This window comes from Excalfactoria chinensis, chromosome 1 (genome assembly GCF_039878825.1).
Source record: "Excalfactoria chinensis isolate bCotChi1 chromosome 1, bCotChi1.hap2, whole genome shotgun sequence".
NCBI classification, from domain to species: Eukaryota; Metazoa; Chordata; class Aves; order Galliformes; family Phasianidae; genus Excalfactoria; species Excalfactoria chinensis.
This window is the reverse complement of record NC_092825.1, coordinates 171,365,400-171,385,737: the sequence shown is the minus strand read 5'-3', so window position 1 is coordinate 171,385,737 and position 20,338 is coordinate 171,365,400. Positions and strand designations below refer to the sequence as shown.

Below are 20,338 nucleotides of genomic sequence, written 5' to 3'. Positions count from 1 at the left end.
AAGGGAGCTGTCATGGTAGATTTTCAGTTAACCCATGACAGGAGCTTGCCAAGTAGTTTGTCCTCTACTATCTTTGAAACATTTTGGAAACTAGGAAAGGTTCCTGGTTCTTGATGACAAAAAAGAGGCACATGTAATATCCATTTTCAAAGCAGAGCTTCCCCAGAAGTAGGATATGTGGAGTTGTAGGTCAATGAATCCAAACTCAACACCTGGGAAAGATAGACAGCAAATTCTTCTGAAAGGCTTTTCCAGTACATAAAGGACAAAGTGACTGGCAATAGTCAGCAACAATTTACTACAAGCAAATCATGCCGATCAATTTGATTGCATTCTGTGACAAGATAATTGGCTCACTGCACAGAAGGGAGAGCAGTGGCTGCCATTTACATTAATTTTAGGATGGTTTTCAATCTAATATAGATAAATTGCCATGATATAGTTTGGCAATGGACATGATAGGGTAAGCAGAAAATTGACAGGTCTTTTGGGTGCAAAGGTTATCAACAAGCACCACAAAGTCCATGTGCAGCTGGTTACCATCAGGGAATGATACTGGTAGCCACACTGCTTAATGTATGACATGGACTGTGAGGCAGAACACACCTTTAGCAAATCCCTGGTTGATACAAAAATGGTGGGAGTATCTGATACACAGAAGAGTAGGCTGGAGAAATGGGACATACTGAACATTATGAACAAAAGCAATAGTAAAGTATTGCATCTGGGATGGATTAAACCCATGCAATGGGCTGGGGGCAATCTGGGTAGAAAGCAGCCTTCATCAAAGGATCTGGAGATCCCCTAGCTGAAAAGAAATCTTCCATGTGCCTTTGTGGCAAAGACAACTGACCACTGCATCAACAGTAATGTTACCAACAGCTCAAGTAAAATGATCCTTCCCCTCTGCTGGGCACTGTTGAGACCCTACTGAGCGCATCTGGAGTGCTGTATCCAATTTCTGACTCCTTAAAACAAAAAGGTATGTCCTGAGACAAGTCCAGTTGACACTGCGGATGCTCAAGGTCACAGGAACTCAGGAGATGAAAGCTAAGACTGAAAATAGGCCTGGTCAGTATGCAGAAGAGAGGCTTAAGATGAAGATATTCTCGCTTTCTACAACAACCTACTGAAAGGACATGAAAAATAAGTCAGACTCATTTCAGAAATACACACTGAAAAGACAAGATGCAACAGGCCGAAATTGCCTCAGAGGAAATTAAGATTTAGTATAAAGAAAGAATTCTTCATTGTGACACAAGCTGTACATAGAATCTGTGCAATCTCCACTGCTGGGAGACATTCAAATTCATCTGAATAACGCCATCTGAATAACTTGCACTAGTTAGACTTGCAACTGAGCATGGGTTTGGCTTAAATGACCTCTGGGGGTCCTTCTTAACCCACATTGTTCCAAGACTGGTGACTTCTTTAACAAGATCATAACAAGTTAAAAGTTCGTAATAAGTGGCAATAAGTTATTTACAGTTCAAGAAAAGAGCTCTTGAGAAAAGATCAAAGGAAACAAATTGTTAGTTCTCAATTTTTGAAAGACTTCTGATGTACAAAAATATTTTCACGTAGGTTATGCATTTGAGAGGAAAAGGGTATCTATTCCTGGACTAGGCAAGAAAAAGTTTCATTAAGAAAAACTGTAAATGTTAGACACTTGGTAACAAAATCTCATTTTTACAGACTGCCTTACAACTCTTCTGCTAAGCATCTATCAGACTGAAATATATATATATGTATCTATCTATCTATCTATCTATATATCATAAATTAATTTCAATCATCTGCCATTTTTTGTTGAAAAGGAGCAGGAAATTAATTTTAAGTATTTCAGAACAAATTGCCTGACTGGAAAAATTGAGAATCTGGAAAAATTGAGAATCTTGACAGTAAATGAAAAGGGAAATAATTATAATACAAGTAATAAGTGGATTGTAACAAGATTTATTTAAAAGCTCCTTTCCAGCAGATCAGTCCTTAACCTGCACTGATTTCACCATACCTCAATGTCAAGAGTAAAAACTGGGGGCACTATTTAAGATTCTCAAATCAGAATAAAACTTTGCACCCCTCAGAGCAGCCCTGGTAATCAGAAATTTATTCAGACTTTCAGTCTACATCATGAGAAGATAATCAGTAAGTATCTGGACTTATTTTAACTTATGTAAACATACAAATACTCAAATCTCACCTGCACTAAATATACCTAAGAGACGCTACATGGTTAAATTTAGTTGAACCTTACTTCTCAATAACCTAAAACACAATTTCAGATTCACATCAGGAAAGCTATAGAATTGCAACACTAGTGTTCCTGAATTCATCTATTCTTACAGGCTAAAATTCTGGCAGCAGACACTTCAACAACTTGACTACACTCAACAATGCTCAGCTGCTTGAAAGAGAAGCAATGAAACTGGTGAAGGGACTAGAAAACGTGACTTACAAGGGACGACTGAGGGAATTGGATTTGTTTAGGCTAGAAAAAAGGAGGTTGAGAGGAAACCTATAAGGATTAATGATGGTGTCAGTCTCTTAACTCAGGTTTCAAGTGATAGGATGCAAGAAAACAGTCTCAAAGTGGACATACCATACTATTGCAAGTGCCATATCACTCAAAAGTTGTAACTCTCCTCAATTAGACTATGCAACAGGAAGGAAGAAGCAGCTCCTGATTCTTATCTCATAGTCCACACCTATGTAACAGTATGTTACATAGGTCCACAGCTATGTAACAGTAGCCACAATCTATTCCCAGACCTCTCTGGCAGATAAGAAGGACAATGACACTATGTTGACAAAATAACTCAAGCACTGGATGGTGATGCCAAGAGGTCTGCTGAGCTCTCACTGCCTTTTGTTGTTTAATGAAAATGAGTAATTCCCTTCAATTCCATTTAATGCCATCTGTGTTCAGAGCAGAGTGAAGGAAGGTGATGTGGGAATGTCTGTGAGTATGTATGCAAATATGAGCTTATTTATGTTTATAAATGAAAACAAACATACATCACAGAGTACAGTTTAATGAGTTCATTCCAGTTTTTGAATGCATGTAAACCCAACTGTTGCACACCTCAACAAGTGCATGGGGAGATCAGAGCACAGGGTTAAACACAGGCACAGAATACAGACCTACCTCGCAAGGCTGTCTCATTTTCTTTTTCCCTGTCTTCTAAAGGTATGAATTACTTCTGGCATGAATCAAAGTAAATTTTCACCATTACTTTTAACACAGTTGTGTAGTCCCAGGCAATGGGCTAAGCTATAAGCAAAAAGGTCAGAGAAACAAAAAAAATGTCTCCATGAGAAAAGCTAAAGAAAATTACAAAAAGGATGCTTGGACTAACATAAAATGCTTTAATAAGAGAAGACCATGAGAGGGAAAACATGACAAGTCCAGTATTTTTACTTGCTTTTTCCTATCCTCCTTCCTTGGTCAGAGACAGGATGCAAAAGGCAAGCAAACTAAATCAGGTATTTTGGTATTTTCATTTTATTTTTGTAAAACTATTAATTTCAGCTGTTGGCATCTTTTTATTGCTTTTCCCAATCTGGTCATATTTTAAATAAAGTATGCATTAAAGTCAGAGTCTGTAGTATAATAATCATAATTTTCTACAGCACAGAACTGACAATAAAACAAAACCACATGGCAAAATATGAATTACAGACAGGTGTGACAGTGCACTACTTGTCATTCCCCCCCCCCCCCCCACCCCCCAGCCTGGTCTCCATGCCAAGACCTACTGCAGACAGTGAGGTATGAAAGAGCTTGTCCTTGGGACTGATAACAATACAGGTTTAATGTAAGATAGTTAATGACTGCCATATCGTCTCAAAATGGGTGCTCAGGGAACTGATGACTCCTAGTTCAATAGATCCAAACTAAGTTGTATGACTGTGAGTCCATCATCTTACCATATAAAGAGTAAGCAGCCTAAGAACCCCTTGCACAGAGTTGGCTGCACACTAGAATCTCCCCTTGAGTAGGGACACTTCTGGAGATTAATTAACACCTGCACAGACCCACTTGGATTCACATGGTAACTCCTTGCTGACAGATCACTGACAAGTGATTTATTATTTTAAACTATACTAACTTTGCTAAGGTTTGATCTTGGATTCATTATGCACCCCCCACCCTCTGTGTAGCCAATAGCCAAGGATATCTGTCTATTTCCGCCTCCAGTACCAATGAAGGTATTAGATGTATTAGAGAAAAGAAAGTGATGAAATGAATGAGCACTTCACCACATGTGTGCCAGGAAGTACTCATTTTTATTATGCAAATGTGATGAGTAGTTAATTAAAGAAGCAAGGCAGTATGTATTTAACAAAGTGATATTGGGGCTCCATCAGCTCCATCAGGAGAGGGGTGGTAAGCAGGGATAGGGAGGTGATTGTCCCTCTCTACTCGGCTCTTGTGAGGCCCCATCTGGAGTACTGTGTCCAGGTGTGGAGCCCTCAGTACAAGAAGGACATAGAGAGTTTGGAAAGGGTCCAGAGGAGGGCCACGAAGATGATCAGGGGCTGGAGCACCTCCCCTATGAGGACAGGCTGAAGGAGTTAGGCTTGTTCAGCCTGGAGGAGAGAAGGCTGCGGGGTGACCTCATTGCAGCCTTTCAGTACCTGAAGGGAACCTACACCCAGGAGGGGAGTAAACTCTTTGAAAGGGCTGATAATAGCAGGACAAGGGGAAATGGATCCAAGTTGAAGGAGGGAAGATTTAGGTTGGATGTTAGCGGGAAGTTCTTTACTAGTAGAGTGGTTAGGCCCTGGAACAGGCTGCCCAGGGAGGCTGTAGATGCCCCGTCCTTGGAGGTGTTCAAGACCAGGTTGGATGGGGCCCTGGGCAACCTGATCTAGTAAAGGTGTATGTTTGGTGGCCCAAAACCACCAGTGGACACCCCAGTCATGCACCTTACCACTGGATCATTCTCTTAACTGAAAAAAATAGATGTAATAAATATCCCATAGAGGCATTTATTTGAACTGACACATTAACACACGGAGTTTGGAGAACTACCACTGTAGCACAACATCAAATATCCACTGAACATATTTCTTGCCTACTTCTCATTGCTGTCAAAAGAATTTCTAATGTTACAACCTACTCTACAAAACAATCATAATATAATTAAAACCTTTTAGTTACATAGAAACATTAACGTCTATCACTTAACATGACAAGTTTGATTATTCAAACCAGAATAACAGTTTGAGGAATATTTAGTCAGAACTTCCACACATAGTAGCAGAATTAAGACTCTAAGACATCAGTTTTTTGGGGTGGACAGATATTTGTTAGGGAAAAACTAACCCAGCAGAAATGAGAATTAAAGGGGTCTTTCCCACAGAGCATTTGACTGCATTTTGAAGGTGATGAAAGGAGACCAAACTGTAGCCTCAGCCACCACCGTCTCACAGGGGCTGGTCTCCCCAGAGAACACCCTTGCAATGCACAAGCACAGATATGCTCTGAATTCTGCCGTATGCCATGGGAGACAAACCACATATGTGCTACAGGAGAGCTGAAACCATCCTCTCTACAATCTGCCATGGGGGAAGAAACAAAGCAATTAATGTTGAATTGACTCACTCATGATTTGCAGGTGTCTTCCACAAAGCAAAACCATATACTTTTATTTCAGACATAATGAAACAATCTGATCAAAGAGTGAATGGTGAACATTTCTGAGAACAGGGTTTTCTAGAGGAAGAAAAAAAAAAAAAAAAAAAAAAAAGGAATTTTTAACATTTTAACTACTCTAGCATGAGAACAAATAGGAAAACAATAACTTCTCATGTGAATAGAAATCCCAGACTTATTTAGCTTTCACTTTTGAATAGCATCTGGAAAAATGCCAACTCCACAGAGTGATAATCCCAAATGAGAGAAAATAATAATAATAATAATAATAATGAAATTTGCAGAGCTTTGCTTGCAATTTTTGTTTACCTAGAAGTTTTTTCTTCCCATGATCCTCTTGAGACTGGCAAACCTACTCTCTAGCCTAACAGTGTAGAAGAGTTCAGAATAGTGAGTCACTCCCTTGTAGAAGTTATCTCTTGAATATGAAGGTAGCCTAGTCGATACATCACTTGTGCTGCACACAAGAAATAAAATGTAAATAGTTTCCCCGTCCCTTTTCTCCACTGTGCAAAGTTAAGTACATGGGAAAACTAAAGTTCCATGGTGAAGAAGATGCATCAGTTCAGCTGACTTTTTTGCATTCTGAAATTTACCTTGAATTTTTAGAATGATGTTGACTGATGATTGTAGACAGGTTGTAATAAAAGTCACTCTTCTTATTTTCTGCATCCCTCATTATCTATATTCCTCCAAATTGCATCATTTTTTGCATTCTTTTATTTTTTTCTTTTCTTTTTCTTTTTTTTTTTTTTTTGTAAGGTAATTAGTTGTCATTTGGTGCTCTGATGTTTACTTCCTCTTATATTCTCATAATTGATAATTTTAGTAACACATACAGCAGCAAAAGCTTTCTTGTTCCCTTCCATTTTGTGTCCCAGTCTTGAGGTCAGGGGTTACTTAGCAGGGCATAATCTGACTCTTCAGCCAAGGCTGTAAAGAGATTTCCAGGTTATGCCCAGCGGAATCACACTAACCTACACAGAACTTCAGTGGCACCTCTAAGTTCCAATTTCCCATAAGATTAAATTACAGCATTCTATACTTAGGTTCACAAGTTTATTTAAATAATAATAATAATAATAATAATAATAATAATAATAATAATAATAATAATAATAATAATAATAATAATAATAATAATAATAGAAAATTCACACCTTCTAACAAAAGTTAGAACCACTCCACAATTGGGAAAGTACCAAATCAACCTCAAGGGCAAAGTCTGGTCAGTTTTACTGCTAAACTGTATCATCCCATTACTGAAAATACTGCAACATGTTTCACTGAATATATTCTATTACTAGTCCACTGCCTGTACCCAGGCTAAAGACTGTTAGTACCACCGCATATGAATATGCCCAAGGATTGGTAGAGAAAGAAACATGCTTACTAAATGATTGGAACATATTAAACTGATAAAGTTGCAACAAACTTTACTGTTTGCTGTAGTCATACAGTACAAACTCAGGGTCCGATCCAGACACTCCACCTCAAAGTAGGTCATTGTTATGCCCCTTACAACCCAGGAGGCAGCAGCCTGCTGCTGAGCCAGCCTGAGCACTCAAGACGAAGGATACACCTGAATGTCCATGTACATTCAGAGCTCCAAATCTTGCACCATTTTTCTTATGAAGAAAGGCTGCCAGCCACATTGTGCTGCTATTCCAGGGTTGTCTGGCCAGTAGTTCCCACCTGGGACAATATTTCCCCTCTCCCAATATAATAGCAATATATTTTAAAAATGAACTATCCCCCTCCAAAAAGCTACAAATATTCTGAAATTACTTCTCAATCAAAAACAGTATTTTGCTGCTGCATCTCTCGTGCAATTCTGTCTCCCCAGAACTGCCTTCATGTCTCTAAGAGAGACATTTATCTCAGGTGCCTTTCAGCCTTGAGGATAAAATAGCAACTCTCCTACAATATTCAGCGGGCAGCATCCTTAAATTCCCAGGGCAACTAAAGCCATCTGAAACAAACAAAAACCTGTCCGTGTAAATTGTTTCTGGATGGAGGACACTAATTTTGGATTAATTTTCAGGTCACTATGATATTGAAAATGCAGATTTTTATTTATTTATTTATTTTCTCAAACAGTCAATGTGCCTGTCTCCTGTGTAAACATTATGTGAATTTTATATAGATTCTATTTTATCGTTTAAAAAAATGGCAGAGCAAAATCCTTCTTTCAACTGAGGAACATTCTCAAATCCCCCCTGTGCTAGGCTGCATGCTGACTACAGAAGCATTAAATTAAATAAAGGTGATGTCAGTGAGCCATGAGTACAATTCAGAGGGGAGAACGTGATCTGACATCACAGAATGTTGGTAAACAGCCTTAATTGTAAGAAATTCTATTCTGAGACAGTTATATCACTTGCTACCAATTCTACTTCATCCATGCTGACCAAGGGGAAAGTAAGGTGAAATTCTGCAAAATCTTCAATATATTCAATGAATATATTGTTATGTATTAAAAATTCATCAGATTTAAGACATTTGTATATTGGAAGTTTAGCTAATGAAAAGATCATGCTCTTAATTGCTTGGCTTGCATTTGAAACTGAGATTATAGGCAAAATTACTTCTGTTAAAGGATAAAGCAATTAGTATCTATTCTTCTTCCTGCCTCTGTTCTCTAATGAAGTGCAGGCAATTAATGTGAAAAATATCCCTTGTCATTCTCACCTCTCCCCCCAAAAATACATCAGTCTTAATGTTCTTTAGTTCAGTAGGCAAGGATGAGAAAATCCGTCCATATAAATATACATCAGTTTAGCCTCAGTCAAAGCATTATGTGCTGTTTTTCACTTCATATGATTTATTTATCATTTCTGAAATCTACATCATCTTCCATGTTTAAGTTATCATCCTTGAGCTACACTACAAAGCATACAAAAAGAGGATAAAATGCCCATTCACAGATAATGAAAACTGAGGATAGTATTCTCCACACAGGCATACAACAGTCATCAAGTCAGCGGCAGCACATCTGCACATTGTGACTTACAAATGCTCCATTCATCAAGAATCATTCTACAACACTTCAGTCACCAGTGTGATTCACCCCATCCTGGAGCAGACCTCAGGAGCCATCCTCTGGAGGGATCTATCTCTTCCAGGCAACGCAGAGTGGAAGGAACTCATGCAATGAGGCTGGCTGCATAGTCTCAGACAGACTCCTCAGCCTTTCCTGCATCTGCTGCCATTCTATCACCCAAGCAGCAATCTTAAACTAAGAGAAAATATCAAAGACTGCCACAGAGACGAAAGGAGGTACCAGCAGGATTTCCACATTCCAACCCAAACCCCATGTATAAAACAAAAGCAAATGAATGCTAATATTCCTGACATTGTTACTAAATGATGTAGGATTTGAAAACAAACCATATATGAGTGTGGAATTTCTGTTAATTCTGTTATGCTTGATCCACAATATGTGATATGTAGAACCTTATCTAGAATTCCAAAACTCATGAAATCAGATTCCAAGAGAGGTAAAGCTCAGGAACACGAAGTAATCAGAATTTGCTCCCATATTATCAACACCAGGAGTGCTTGTAAGGTCCTGCACCTTCATATATGCACATACATTTGTCTTTGGGGCAATATCTGCACATTCATCAGCCCTTCCACACTCTCTTCAAGCTTCAATAAAAACAAAATCCAGATAGATACTGCATCATATTTCCAATTGGTGAGCCCTCCTCTTCTGCATGTATATCCATGCAACTTCCAACCTTCTGATGAACTGAGGCATGCAGGCCAAGTCCAGTGACAGGCACATACACACAGTAGTGCTGCCATCCTGGCACCAATGATTTCCCCATCAATTAATGCAGGCAGGTCAGAGATCCTGCAGAAACCCAAGCTGGTTAATCTCCCTATAAGATATTATCAAGTGCTCCCACTGACAGATACGAAGATTGCTGTTTTTCTGATGAGATGCAAAAATCAGTAACATAGTAACCTCAGGTCATTAAAGATCCTCAGATAGTTTTGTAAGACCAGAGTCATTAGCCTTACTGCCCTTTTAATCCTTGTACAGATTCTTTTTTCAGTTTCCCTACCCCTCGAGCCCTGCTTTTCAACTCTGTTGCTTATTTTAGGCTGGAAGTGGCTGCGGGGTAAGAAATCCCAGCATATATTTTATATATCAACCTGTTAGGTAAGAGCATTATTATTTTATCAAACAAAGCAGCGCCAAAATTTCACTGTCACATCTATTTCTGTTTATCTACTCTATCATATGCTGCTAATGGATTAAGTAACTTTCTGACCTAATCCTCTAAAATTCTTTTCTGAAGAAAGGCAGAAACATTCATTTCTACTGCTTCATACAGCAAGGAATGCTCATTCTGAGACCCAACTTTTGTCTGCACACCCTGGCTCAGTTATTGCAGACTTTTAAGTTAGTAACGCTCTTCAAAATGTTTTACATAATGTAGATCTTTCCATCAGATATTTACATTTCTCTCCCAGTCTGGTTTTCCTTGTTACAAGATGCCAGTCCAAGACACTTGCAATTATTCTTCCTTCCACCTTGCTGTACCTCCTTCATCTTTCCTGGGCAGTCAGAGGCTGTTACAGACCCTCACAGCTTGGCTGGCCTTGCTGTGACTCAAAGCAGTCACATGGGCTGTGGTCAAGCTTCCCAATGGCTTTGATGTTGTGCATTTTTTTTAAGATTCTGAAGTGAGAATATTGAAGTGAGGCCATATAAAATGTCAGGCAAAATTTCATCCCATCTCCACTACCTAAAACTTAAGTTATACTAATTAACTTCCATTAGCATTAACACTCTTAAATGCAATTTTTATTAATAGTCATTGCATTATTTAATTCAGGTTTCTACATGCAGAGACAGAAAGGAAAATTAAATAGTACACTGAAAGGGAAGAATAAGATTCCAAGGTTCACTTGAGAAAGCTAAGAAAACAGCAGTCTTCCCAAGCAGTCTTGATAAATTATAGGAAATTGTGTTCTAAGAGATGGGGAAAAGAAGAGCTATAGAGTGGAAGAGTAATTGCTGACAAACAGCAGCAGCTTTTTGCATCTGATGTGTCAGATAACTTAGTTGGAGCAGGACTTAAATGTCTCAGTGGAAATTTTAAGGGTTTTACTGCAAGTATCTTCAAATATCCTGCTGCACTGGAATTGATTTAACTTCACCTCCCTGGTACATGTTGGTCCTATACAAGTCTAGAACCCCCTGAGCTCATCCTAGCCTATGTGCTCTCATCAGGACAAATCCAGAGCCAAATGCATAGAAGAATGCAAAAGGGAGGAAGTGGGCAGGCCATTGGGAGATCATGGAATCACTGAATGGCTTGGGTTGGAAGAGGCCTCGAAGATTATCTAGTTACCACCCCTCTGCCATGAGAAGGGCTGCCACCCATCAGGTCAGACTTCCAGGGGTCCTTTCAAACCTGAGCTTGAACACCTCCAGAGATGGGGCATCCACAGCTTTTCTGGGCAACTTGTGCCAGCACCTCATCACCAACCATGAACATATTTGTCCTTCATTTCAGAGCTAAAAGAGGCTCAGGTGTTCTTGTTGCACTGGATTTCCCTTTAAATAAATGCAACTAGTACAGTAGATGTTTATGTGAACTTATAAAATATTATCTCCTTCATTGTCTCTGTGATAAAATTTCCACAGGCTCTAAATTACAATTTCAAAATCTTTTTCTATTTAATAAATCTGGTTCATATTAGATTTATCACAATTAGCTATAAATCAATAAATCTTTCATTAAAAAGAATATAAATGTATCTTCAACATCAGCACTAACCATCCTCACAAGTACAGATAATCAATGAGATAGTCACGGTAGTTATGACATTACATTAATAAACTTGAGAAAAATACTTTCAAACAGAAAACAATTTTAAATTAGCTTAAGGAAATAATACATAAAAACAAAGATCGGTAGAGCAGAACTAAACTAATACAGAAAACCAGCTATTGAATTGCAAAATGGAAAGGAAAATTTGTTTGTGGTCTCTTAACATGAAAAACATCTGGCTAAGAACAACTTCCGCTGTGAACAAGGTTTGCTGTTTTCAGAAATGATTATCAACATGAAAAGTACAGTACAATGGATCTGATCCTATATCAATCACTAAACATGATTAGAAATTCATGGAATTTGGCCACAAATATTGGCACATGAATAATGAATAATGTACTGCAAATGTTTAGGAAAAAAATGCAATCCACTGTTTATCACCTGTTATCATTCCTGGCACCAGGTTCTGTACCTTTTAGGCTTTGGGAGTTAGAACTGGTCTTGTTGACTCTCAGAGCTGCTTGTGTTGCTACACACGGGACAAATGCTAAGAGATCAGAAAATCAGGCACCTTTCCCACTGCAAACTCAGAGATGTGAAGGGCTCAGGGGGAACCAGAAGGCAGGGCACCTTCCCACTCTGTGATGAGCAGAAATATTACTGCAGTGAGTCTCAGCAGCACAGACTTCCTGAGCTTTGTGATGCCAGTTTCCAAAGCATCCTTCTACAAACTGCACCTCTGTTAAAATTACTGTCTGGATTCACAGAATCACACAGAGTTGCAGACTTACAGGTATAGGAAGGGACCTCTAGACATCACCAAGATAAAACCTCCTTGTTAAAGCAGGTTCTCTGTAGCAGGTCATGTGGGCAAGTATCCAGATGGATCTTGAATGTTTCCAAAGAAGGAGGCTCTACAACCTCATTCAACATGCACACATGACTATTACTGCTGTTACTTGCTCCTGCAATAGGATGGATGCTGCAGAAGTATTAATAATTGACACAGGTCATCATTTAAAATGTTGTTGTCCTAAGAATCTCTCCCAGCTGCCAAGTGCCCAGCTTTTGGCAGGCTGACAGCTGGACTGTGTGCACTGTGTTTGTAACAGGCTGAGGCAGCCTTACAAGAAGTGCCGAGCAATGAGTTGCTACCACTTGGCAGGCAGAAGACATGTACAGAGTGTAGGTCTAACAAAGATGAGCAATCTGATGCAGCTACCAGTTCTAAAAAAGGGAAGAAAATCATGTATAGAACATGTGCAATATGTATGCCACAAACAAAGAAGAGAAAGAACATCACTTCTTGAAGATATGAGAATCTTCCATTCTGAAAGCCTTCTAAAGCAATCAGTTATATCAACCAGAACATGGTGAAACCCAGCATGGGCCTACAGGAAATTAGCCATCAGAGCCACTGAGCATCCATCTGAATTATCACCAAAAGGAGACCAGAGGCAACAGATCAGCACTGCAGTCCATACTATCAGCCAGCTAGCCTACTTGTTAGTTATGCTGACTACAATACAAAAAATAAATAAAATTAAATTAAATTAAATTTAAAAAAAAAAAAAAATAAAGAGGAATCAAGATGTCTGTGGCTTCTGGCAGCCTTTTTAATGCCTCCTTGCTCTCAGCTGTGAGTAGAAAAGTCTGCTTGCATGACCATGGCTAAAGCAAGGATCCTCTTTCTCAAAGGAACTATGGGCTCAACAGCATAAGTTTGTCCTTATATCAGTGACTGACCAAAGCCTGATTAGGAAGTCTCCCATGCAGCTCAGAGGTTATAGAATAGTGTAAATCTGTTCTAGAAGATTATCCTCAGCATGAGCCTGATAAACATTTGGGCTACCCAGCAAAACTCCCAGTACCTCCACTGAGATCAGGTCTTAAATGAATACTTTATGTCATTTTTAAGAGAGGCACTGTTTCATTCAAAATTTAACACCAAAGCAGCAGGAAAGTTTCATGATAATTTCCCGGTCTGAATATTCTTTGAAACCAACAATGCTGCATCATCAAACCTTGTAATCCGTATTCTGTTTTGTTGGTCTTTTTTTCCATGCAATTTGCATACAGCATAATCCTTTGGCTCATCATCCTTCCTTCCACCTGCACAGGAAAGGCCAACATAACAAAAACATTTAAAATTTCAGTTCTTTAAATTTTTCACTAAGGCAAATATTGACATCGAAACCATAACTTAATTTCAAAGGGCAAAAAATAATAACTCAGGTCACATTCTTCTCAGCTGGCTCTGGACAAGCTCAGGTTGGTTTTGATTTAATTAATTTCATTAACTATGTGTTGATGTTAACAGTGGTATGACTAATGGCATGACTGAAGGAATGTTTGAACAAAGAGGCGGACATCACATCTACATCTCACTGATTCACAACTACCGTTATTACACAACTACTGTTATTATTACTATTTGTCACTTGTATTTCATGACTGCAATTCCACATTAAAATAAAGCAGCCCACCTACAAGAAAGGTTTCACCCTGTAAATCCACATCCTCAACACTGTTGCTTTGTTCCATTCAGCTTTTTATTCCTTTACCAAAATGAAGTTACATTCCAGTAGTGCAGAAATTAATAGGACTTCTCCTAACAGAACCCCAGGAAATGGCCTTCGTTAAAGGGCATGGTGTAGGAATGCAGATAGACAACACTTATATTGATCCAACATTAGCTCTTTTCCTTTTACCCTGCTGAAGAAAGCTGTGCACACCAGAGACTGGCGATCTTACTCATCAAATTGGCATTATGAACAAGCTTGCAGAAATATTACAACAAGTCATGGAAAACTGATGATAAAGTCTTCTCATAGGTCATTGCTCTGGCAATGCAGTTGATGGAAGTTCACTGCTACATTAGTGAATTCGTACACCACAAATAAACAAGTACCTAGCAGCTAAATCCAATAAATCACTCAAGTCTTCACCAAAAAATGAACACGTGTGCCTCAACTCATATTTGAGAAGCAATTTTCAGGCCTTGTACCAGTTTCAGCACAAGCTTACTGTATTTCTGGCAGCTTCAAAGCATAGAACAAACCTACGAGAAGACTCCATCTACGGAATATAGAGCGTGCTCCAGGGACATACCTGAAGAGATTACTTTGAACACAATCAACATGATCCCCACCCCCAGCCAGCTTTGTTCACTTTATGGATTAAGCTGCATGGTTACACTACAACATTATCCACTATCAACAGAACTCACGTTTGTATCTTCACATTGTCAGCTAAACTACTGCAAGAGATTTTGAGAGGATGCAGGATCTCAGAAATGGGACCAGTTCTGAAACACAGCTGACACACTGCACACTGCTCCCCAAAGAGATTATTTCTAATGAAGAGTCTGGAAGATAATTTTACAGGTCATTTCAAGTAAGAGAGTTAAGGCTGCAGACAAAAAATGATGCTATGTCAACAGCAGAAATTCTCATATTGCAGGCAGAAAAGAAATTATGTAGTGTATTATTTAACAGAGGAAGCAGTTTAAAGCATACATTGCCTTTAATAATGTCAAGAAACATTTGATTTGAAAACCACAGAAGCTGAGAATTAAGCTGCACCTCGAGGCAGTTATGAATATCAGAATCTTTTTCTTCCCTACTTTCATCCAATAATTTGTGTGCCTTGTTTAATTTACAACTGACATTTTAATGCCTAATTGTTCTTCCTTACATGTATGAGAAAACATATTTCTTTTCACAACACAAAATATTTCAACATATAAATAAGTAATACAATCAGATGTCGAAGTGCATTAGTGCATTCTGACTACCTCTGTATGCTGGCCATTTATTCTTCAATCCCACGTTTCCAGAAGGGAAGTACACACAAATACTGTCACTTTTCAAATTCCACTGCATATCAGTGCTCAGATTTGGGCTAAGACCTGAAAATGCACTTTCCGTCTTCTTTTAAAGTACAAAACTGGGTTTTTTACCTGCAAACTATTCGCAAAAGAAGGAGAATTTATGCACATTTTTGTACTTCAGCAGGTGATCTTCTGACTTACATGTGGTAATGCATCTTTCAACACATTGGAGACCAGGTTTAATAACTAGCTGGAAGAAGACTACTAGAAAGAGTGTTTCCTTATGTAACATTTTAAACATGCAATTATAACATTCCTAAGAAAGAAACCTCCCATTTTGGAAACCATTCTGCAAATCACCAGAGAAGTGTCTTCCCTACCCAAGGTTCTGAAAAGCACGCTATTTCAGCACAAATTCCCACTAGAGCCTCTTGCTGAAGTCTTGTATGCAGGAAAGTAGTACTTACCTCAGACACGGCAAAGCTGCTCTTTGGAAAGAGTGTTGCTGATCCCTATTCATTCAATATGAAATACGATGTTATGTAATAGCACAGAAACTCAGAGAAAGCTTCAAACATGTAAGTAATTCTGCCATGTCTCTTACTACTCACAGAGTCAGTTAACAGTGACAGGTCAGTATTTCAAACTTAGTGATTAAGTATTAAATTAATAATCATTTATTATTATTAAGTATTTAAGTATATATGCATATAAGTATTTAAGTATATATGCACATATGAATACATGTAAGTATTTATACTGTCTCAGTCTAAATGTAAATAAAAACAGTAACTCACTGACACAACACTGTGCCAATCAGATTGATCACAAGCAATTATTTTAACATAACTACACAATATTAAAAGTAACCAACTATCTGAAAAATCTTCTCAAACAACAACAAAAAGAAGGCAAACTCAATGTTTTATTAAACAGTCATTTCCTTTTACAAAGGGACTGTATATGAAAGCTCAGGAGTAACATTACTGAACTAAAGTAGTAGTACTTCATGGATTAGGGCTTAAACTGCAGATACAAGAAATGGTTCTCTTAAAATATTAATTTTAGAATCCAGAAACTACAGTATTCAAGGCATTGACAAAGAAAAGCACGAAAAACATGATCTAGAAACAACACATGCAGTAAAGTCAGCATAAACACTAATTGACCATTCCAGGAAACTGCTCCTTGGTGTCAGCCAATTTAAGTGGGAGTCATGTCATATTCCACTGCTACATGTGTTCTCAAAGCATTGGAAAGGAGGCACACTGCAGACCTTCTGGACCTCATCTGTACTCTACTTTCCTGCCCTGCATTAATCAACATCATACAAGATGTTCCTGGGGCATTTTTACATGTGCAAATGATGCCCATCATTTTCCAGTTAGTTTGACAAAAACATCCATAGCAATGGGGTGCACCAAGAAATAATGTAAGTGAAATGCAAGCAGCTTTAATTAAATCATTTTAAAACAGCAGCTGATGTAATCTGAAGGGTTTTTTTCATGTGTCTGCATTTAAGCATAGATATAATATCCATGTTCAAGTGACATACAGCTCTGTCCCAATGGACAGACTCCACCAAATAAACACCTAACCCAATGACCACCAAGGATTCCTACAAGCATTTTCAAAGAAAACTCTGGTACCTCACAGCACGTTTGGCTCCTAGACCACCAGAGGTCTGGAGAAGTACCTAAAGAATAAATACCAAATACCTATGTAAGGACAGACTTAATAGGATATGCCCATTGAGCCCAGTTAAACTCACAGCAAGTGAAGCACTGATTTTACGTACCTTATTTGTCTGGGTAATAGTCTTTTCACTGGCAGTACATTCAAGACCTCCAGGGACCTTATGACTCTATGGATACAAGGTAGGGTTCATACAATACACTTTACCATAACAACATCATTGCCCAGGGGGGTGGTGGAGTCACCGACCCTGGGGGTGTTCAAGGAAAGACTGGATGTTGTGTTGAGGGACGTGGTTTAGTGGGAGCTATTGGTAATAGGTGAACGGTCTGACTGGATGATCTTGTAGGTCTTTTCCAACCTTGGTGATTCTATGATTCTATGATCATGAAATACCAGTCGTTTGAGGATTTCACAAGAAAGAAAGAGAAGTATTCTTATCACATGTAGATTACAGAGGTTATAAATCATACAACCTAAACACCATCCATCTGATCTTCTTTTCAGACATGTGAAGGCCACTGGTAAAACTAATTGGTTCTGGCTCAAGACAGAGATATGCAAAAAGTATTTAAACACGATAAGGAAAAAATAAATAAAACAAAAACAAAAATAGGAAAAATATAGAATATCTGAAGTAGGGAGGAACCCACAAGGATTGTCAAGTCCAACTCAGTACAGGTGGTTACTTTAGGCAGTATAAAATTCAGAACCTACACTTAGTAATCACCATGTCCTACAGGAGCCTATGCTAACTGCATTCATCCCTGCCAGTCTAAGAAGACCTCCTTGGTCCTGTGCTCCTGTGCAGACATTGTCTACAGATGCCATAGGTGTCTCCTTAGAAAATGAGAAGTCCACAGATAACAGCTTCCTCATGCTTACTGTGCAACCAAAACAACAAGTGCACCAACCATCAAGGTTCACTCAAGGATCCTTCTCGGTAACAATTATGTACAAATTGAAAGAGTCACACTTCTCAAAGTTACATCCACCCCTTAGATCAGGTAGCATCTGTCTGTTCTCAAAGACTGTTCTCAATGGCTGCACGTTGTACCAGAGGAGGTTGAGATTAGACATAAGAAAGAACTTTTTCTCTCAGAGAGTGGTCAGGCACTGGAATGGCTGCCCAGGGAGGTGGTGGAGTCACCATCCCTGGCAGCGTTCAAGAGGCGTCTGGATGAGGAGCTACGAGATCAAGTTTAGTGGCTTGTGGTAGCAATGGTAATGGGAGGACAGTTATAGGTCCTTACCAACCTTGTGATTCTATGATTCAACTGATGAAAACACTTCTCAGAGGGAGAAACATCAGGGTCTGAAAACTACCCGCAAAGCATAATCAGTCCACTAAGACCTTGATATGACATAATCTGAGACAGATGCATGCATTTAGTGCACCGGAGCTCTACAAAGAAACTTGATTGGGATGTAGATTTCCCTCAAAGACATTCAGAGATGAGGAGAGGTGATCATCACACCTGTGTGCCAGACCCAAGAGCTGCTGACATGGGTTGAAATGTCTGCAGCCCACAGCTCTTGCAGATCTTCCTTTAAGACACTATTTAAAACATTTAAGCAAGATCATGGAAACACGGAATCATAGCACTGCAGAATCATAGAATCATTTGAGTTGCTAGGGACCTTTAAATGCCATTTAGTCCAAGTCCCCCAGTGAACAGGGACACCTACAGTTCCATCAGGTTGCTGCTTGCCCTTCAATATCTCCAGGGTTGGGGCATCCACCACCTGTATGGGAAACCTGTTCCAGAGCTTTACTACCTTTATCATAAAAACAACAACAACAACAACAAACTTTTCCCCTTACATCCATTCTAAATCTCCCCTCTTTTATCTTGGAACCATTTCTGGTTGTGCTATCACAGCAGATCCTGCCAAAGACGTACCCTCTCACAGCTGTGCAACCATGAGTACGCAGCCAAAGAACACAACGACTGTCACGTTAGCTCAGAGCTGAAGTCCATCTAGTCAGACCCTGTGCTAATTAATCACCATTCCGTTTTTCTCAGGAAACCATTCAAGAGATGCTTTCATATATTTTGATGCGGGATTTAAGCCCACTGCACAATAACGCACGTTATTATAGCTAATGACCACACAGATTTAGCACTCGGCAGCAGAAACACTTCGAGCAGTACAGCAGAGAATCCTTATAACTCCTGTTTGCTGTTAACCGCACGGTGCCGGGCGCGGCGTCACCGGACAGCACGGAACCGGAGCGGCACTGAACGCTGAATGCCAGCTGACCTGGATTTTAACAGCTGCCGGTGCCGGAACCTTCGTTATTTATGTTGCATTTGGTCCTCATTGCGTATGCTCGTGCACCCTACTTCACACGAGAGCAGCTACCCAGCAAAACTTAGGAAACCCCATCACACGGGGCCGACAAAACGCGAGAAGGAGATGACGATGGCTTGGTCAACGCGGCCGCGTACAAGTTAACATTTCCGCGGCGTATCAGCCCCCATCAGCCAGCGCTAATTGCGCTCCGGAGCAGCGCGATCTCAGCCCGCTCCGCTCTCAGCGGCGGTCCCGCTCCCCCGGCCCCGACCCCCGGCACTCACACGGGGTAGAAGGCGTAGGGCGGCAGCGCGCTCTCCTCGCTCGGCTCGGCGTCCAGCAGCAGGTAGTCCTGGCTGTCGTTCCGCCGGGCGCCGGCCACCGGGGAGCCGCCGTTCCGCGGGCCGTAGGGCTGCGCTTGGCTCATGGTGTCCCGCGGCTGTGCCCGGGGCCGCGGGCTCCCGGCGGCTCCCTCAACGCTCGTAGGCACGGCCGGCTCCGCCTCGCCGCCCTTCCCGCCCCGCGGCACCGCTTCTCACGGCTCCGCGTCCCCCGGCGGAGGGCGGGCGGTGCGGAGGGCCCCGCAGAGTCCGGCGAGGGGTTTCTATGTCAACCGCTGCCCCGGGAGCCGCCGCCCGCCGCTCCGGAGGCGGCGCGGGGGACGGAAAGTTTGCGGCGCGTCAGGCGGCCCGCGGGGAGGGGGCGGGAGGTGGGGGGGGAGGCGGGCAGCGGTCGGTTCCTGAGGGGGAAAAGAGAGAAGGAAAAAGGAAGGAAAAGGGGAGAGGAAGGAAAGGGAAAAGGAAGGAAAAGGGGAGAGGAAGGAAAGGGAAAAGGAAGGAAAAGGGGAGAGGAAGGAAAGGGAAAAGGAAGGAAAAGGGGAGAGGAAGGAAAGGGAAAAGGAAGGAAAAAGGAAAAGGAAAGAAAAGCAAGAGAGGAGTTTTGCTGTTACGTGCCACTCGTCTTTACCCTCTTTCAGAGGTATCGTTTTGGTGTTCTGATTTTACCAATGAAAATTGTAAGAGCTGAAATATACTAAACAAAGTTTTCTAAAAAAAA

General features: G+C 40.3%; 1 protein-coding gene across 1 annotated transcript in view; it reads right to left on the bottom strand.

Annotated features, from left to right (window-relative positions):
- Positions 1–19,801, bottom strand: part of TRPC6 (transient receptor potential cation channel subfamily C member 6) — an 82,114-nt gene extending 62,313 nt beyond the window's left edge. The window contains exon 1 of the mRNA XM_072337963.1: positions 19,567–19,801. Within this exon, the coding sequence (XP_072194064.1) occupies positions 19,567–19,709 (143 nt within the window). The 5' untranslated portion in view covers positions 19,710–19,801. The remainder of the gene's footprint in view (positions 1–19,566) is intronic.
- Between the last annotated feature and the right edge of the window lie 537 nt (positions 19,802–20,338).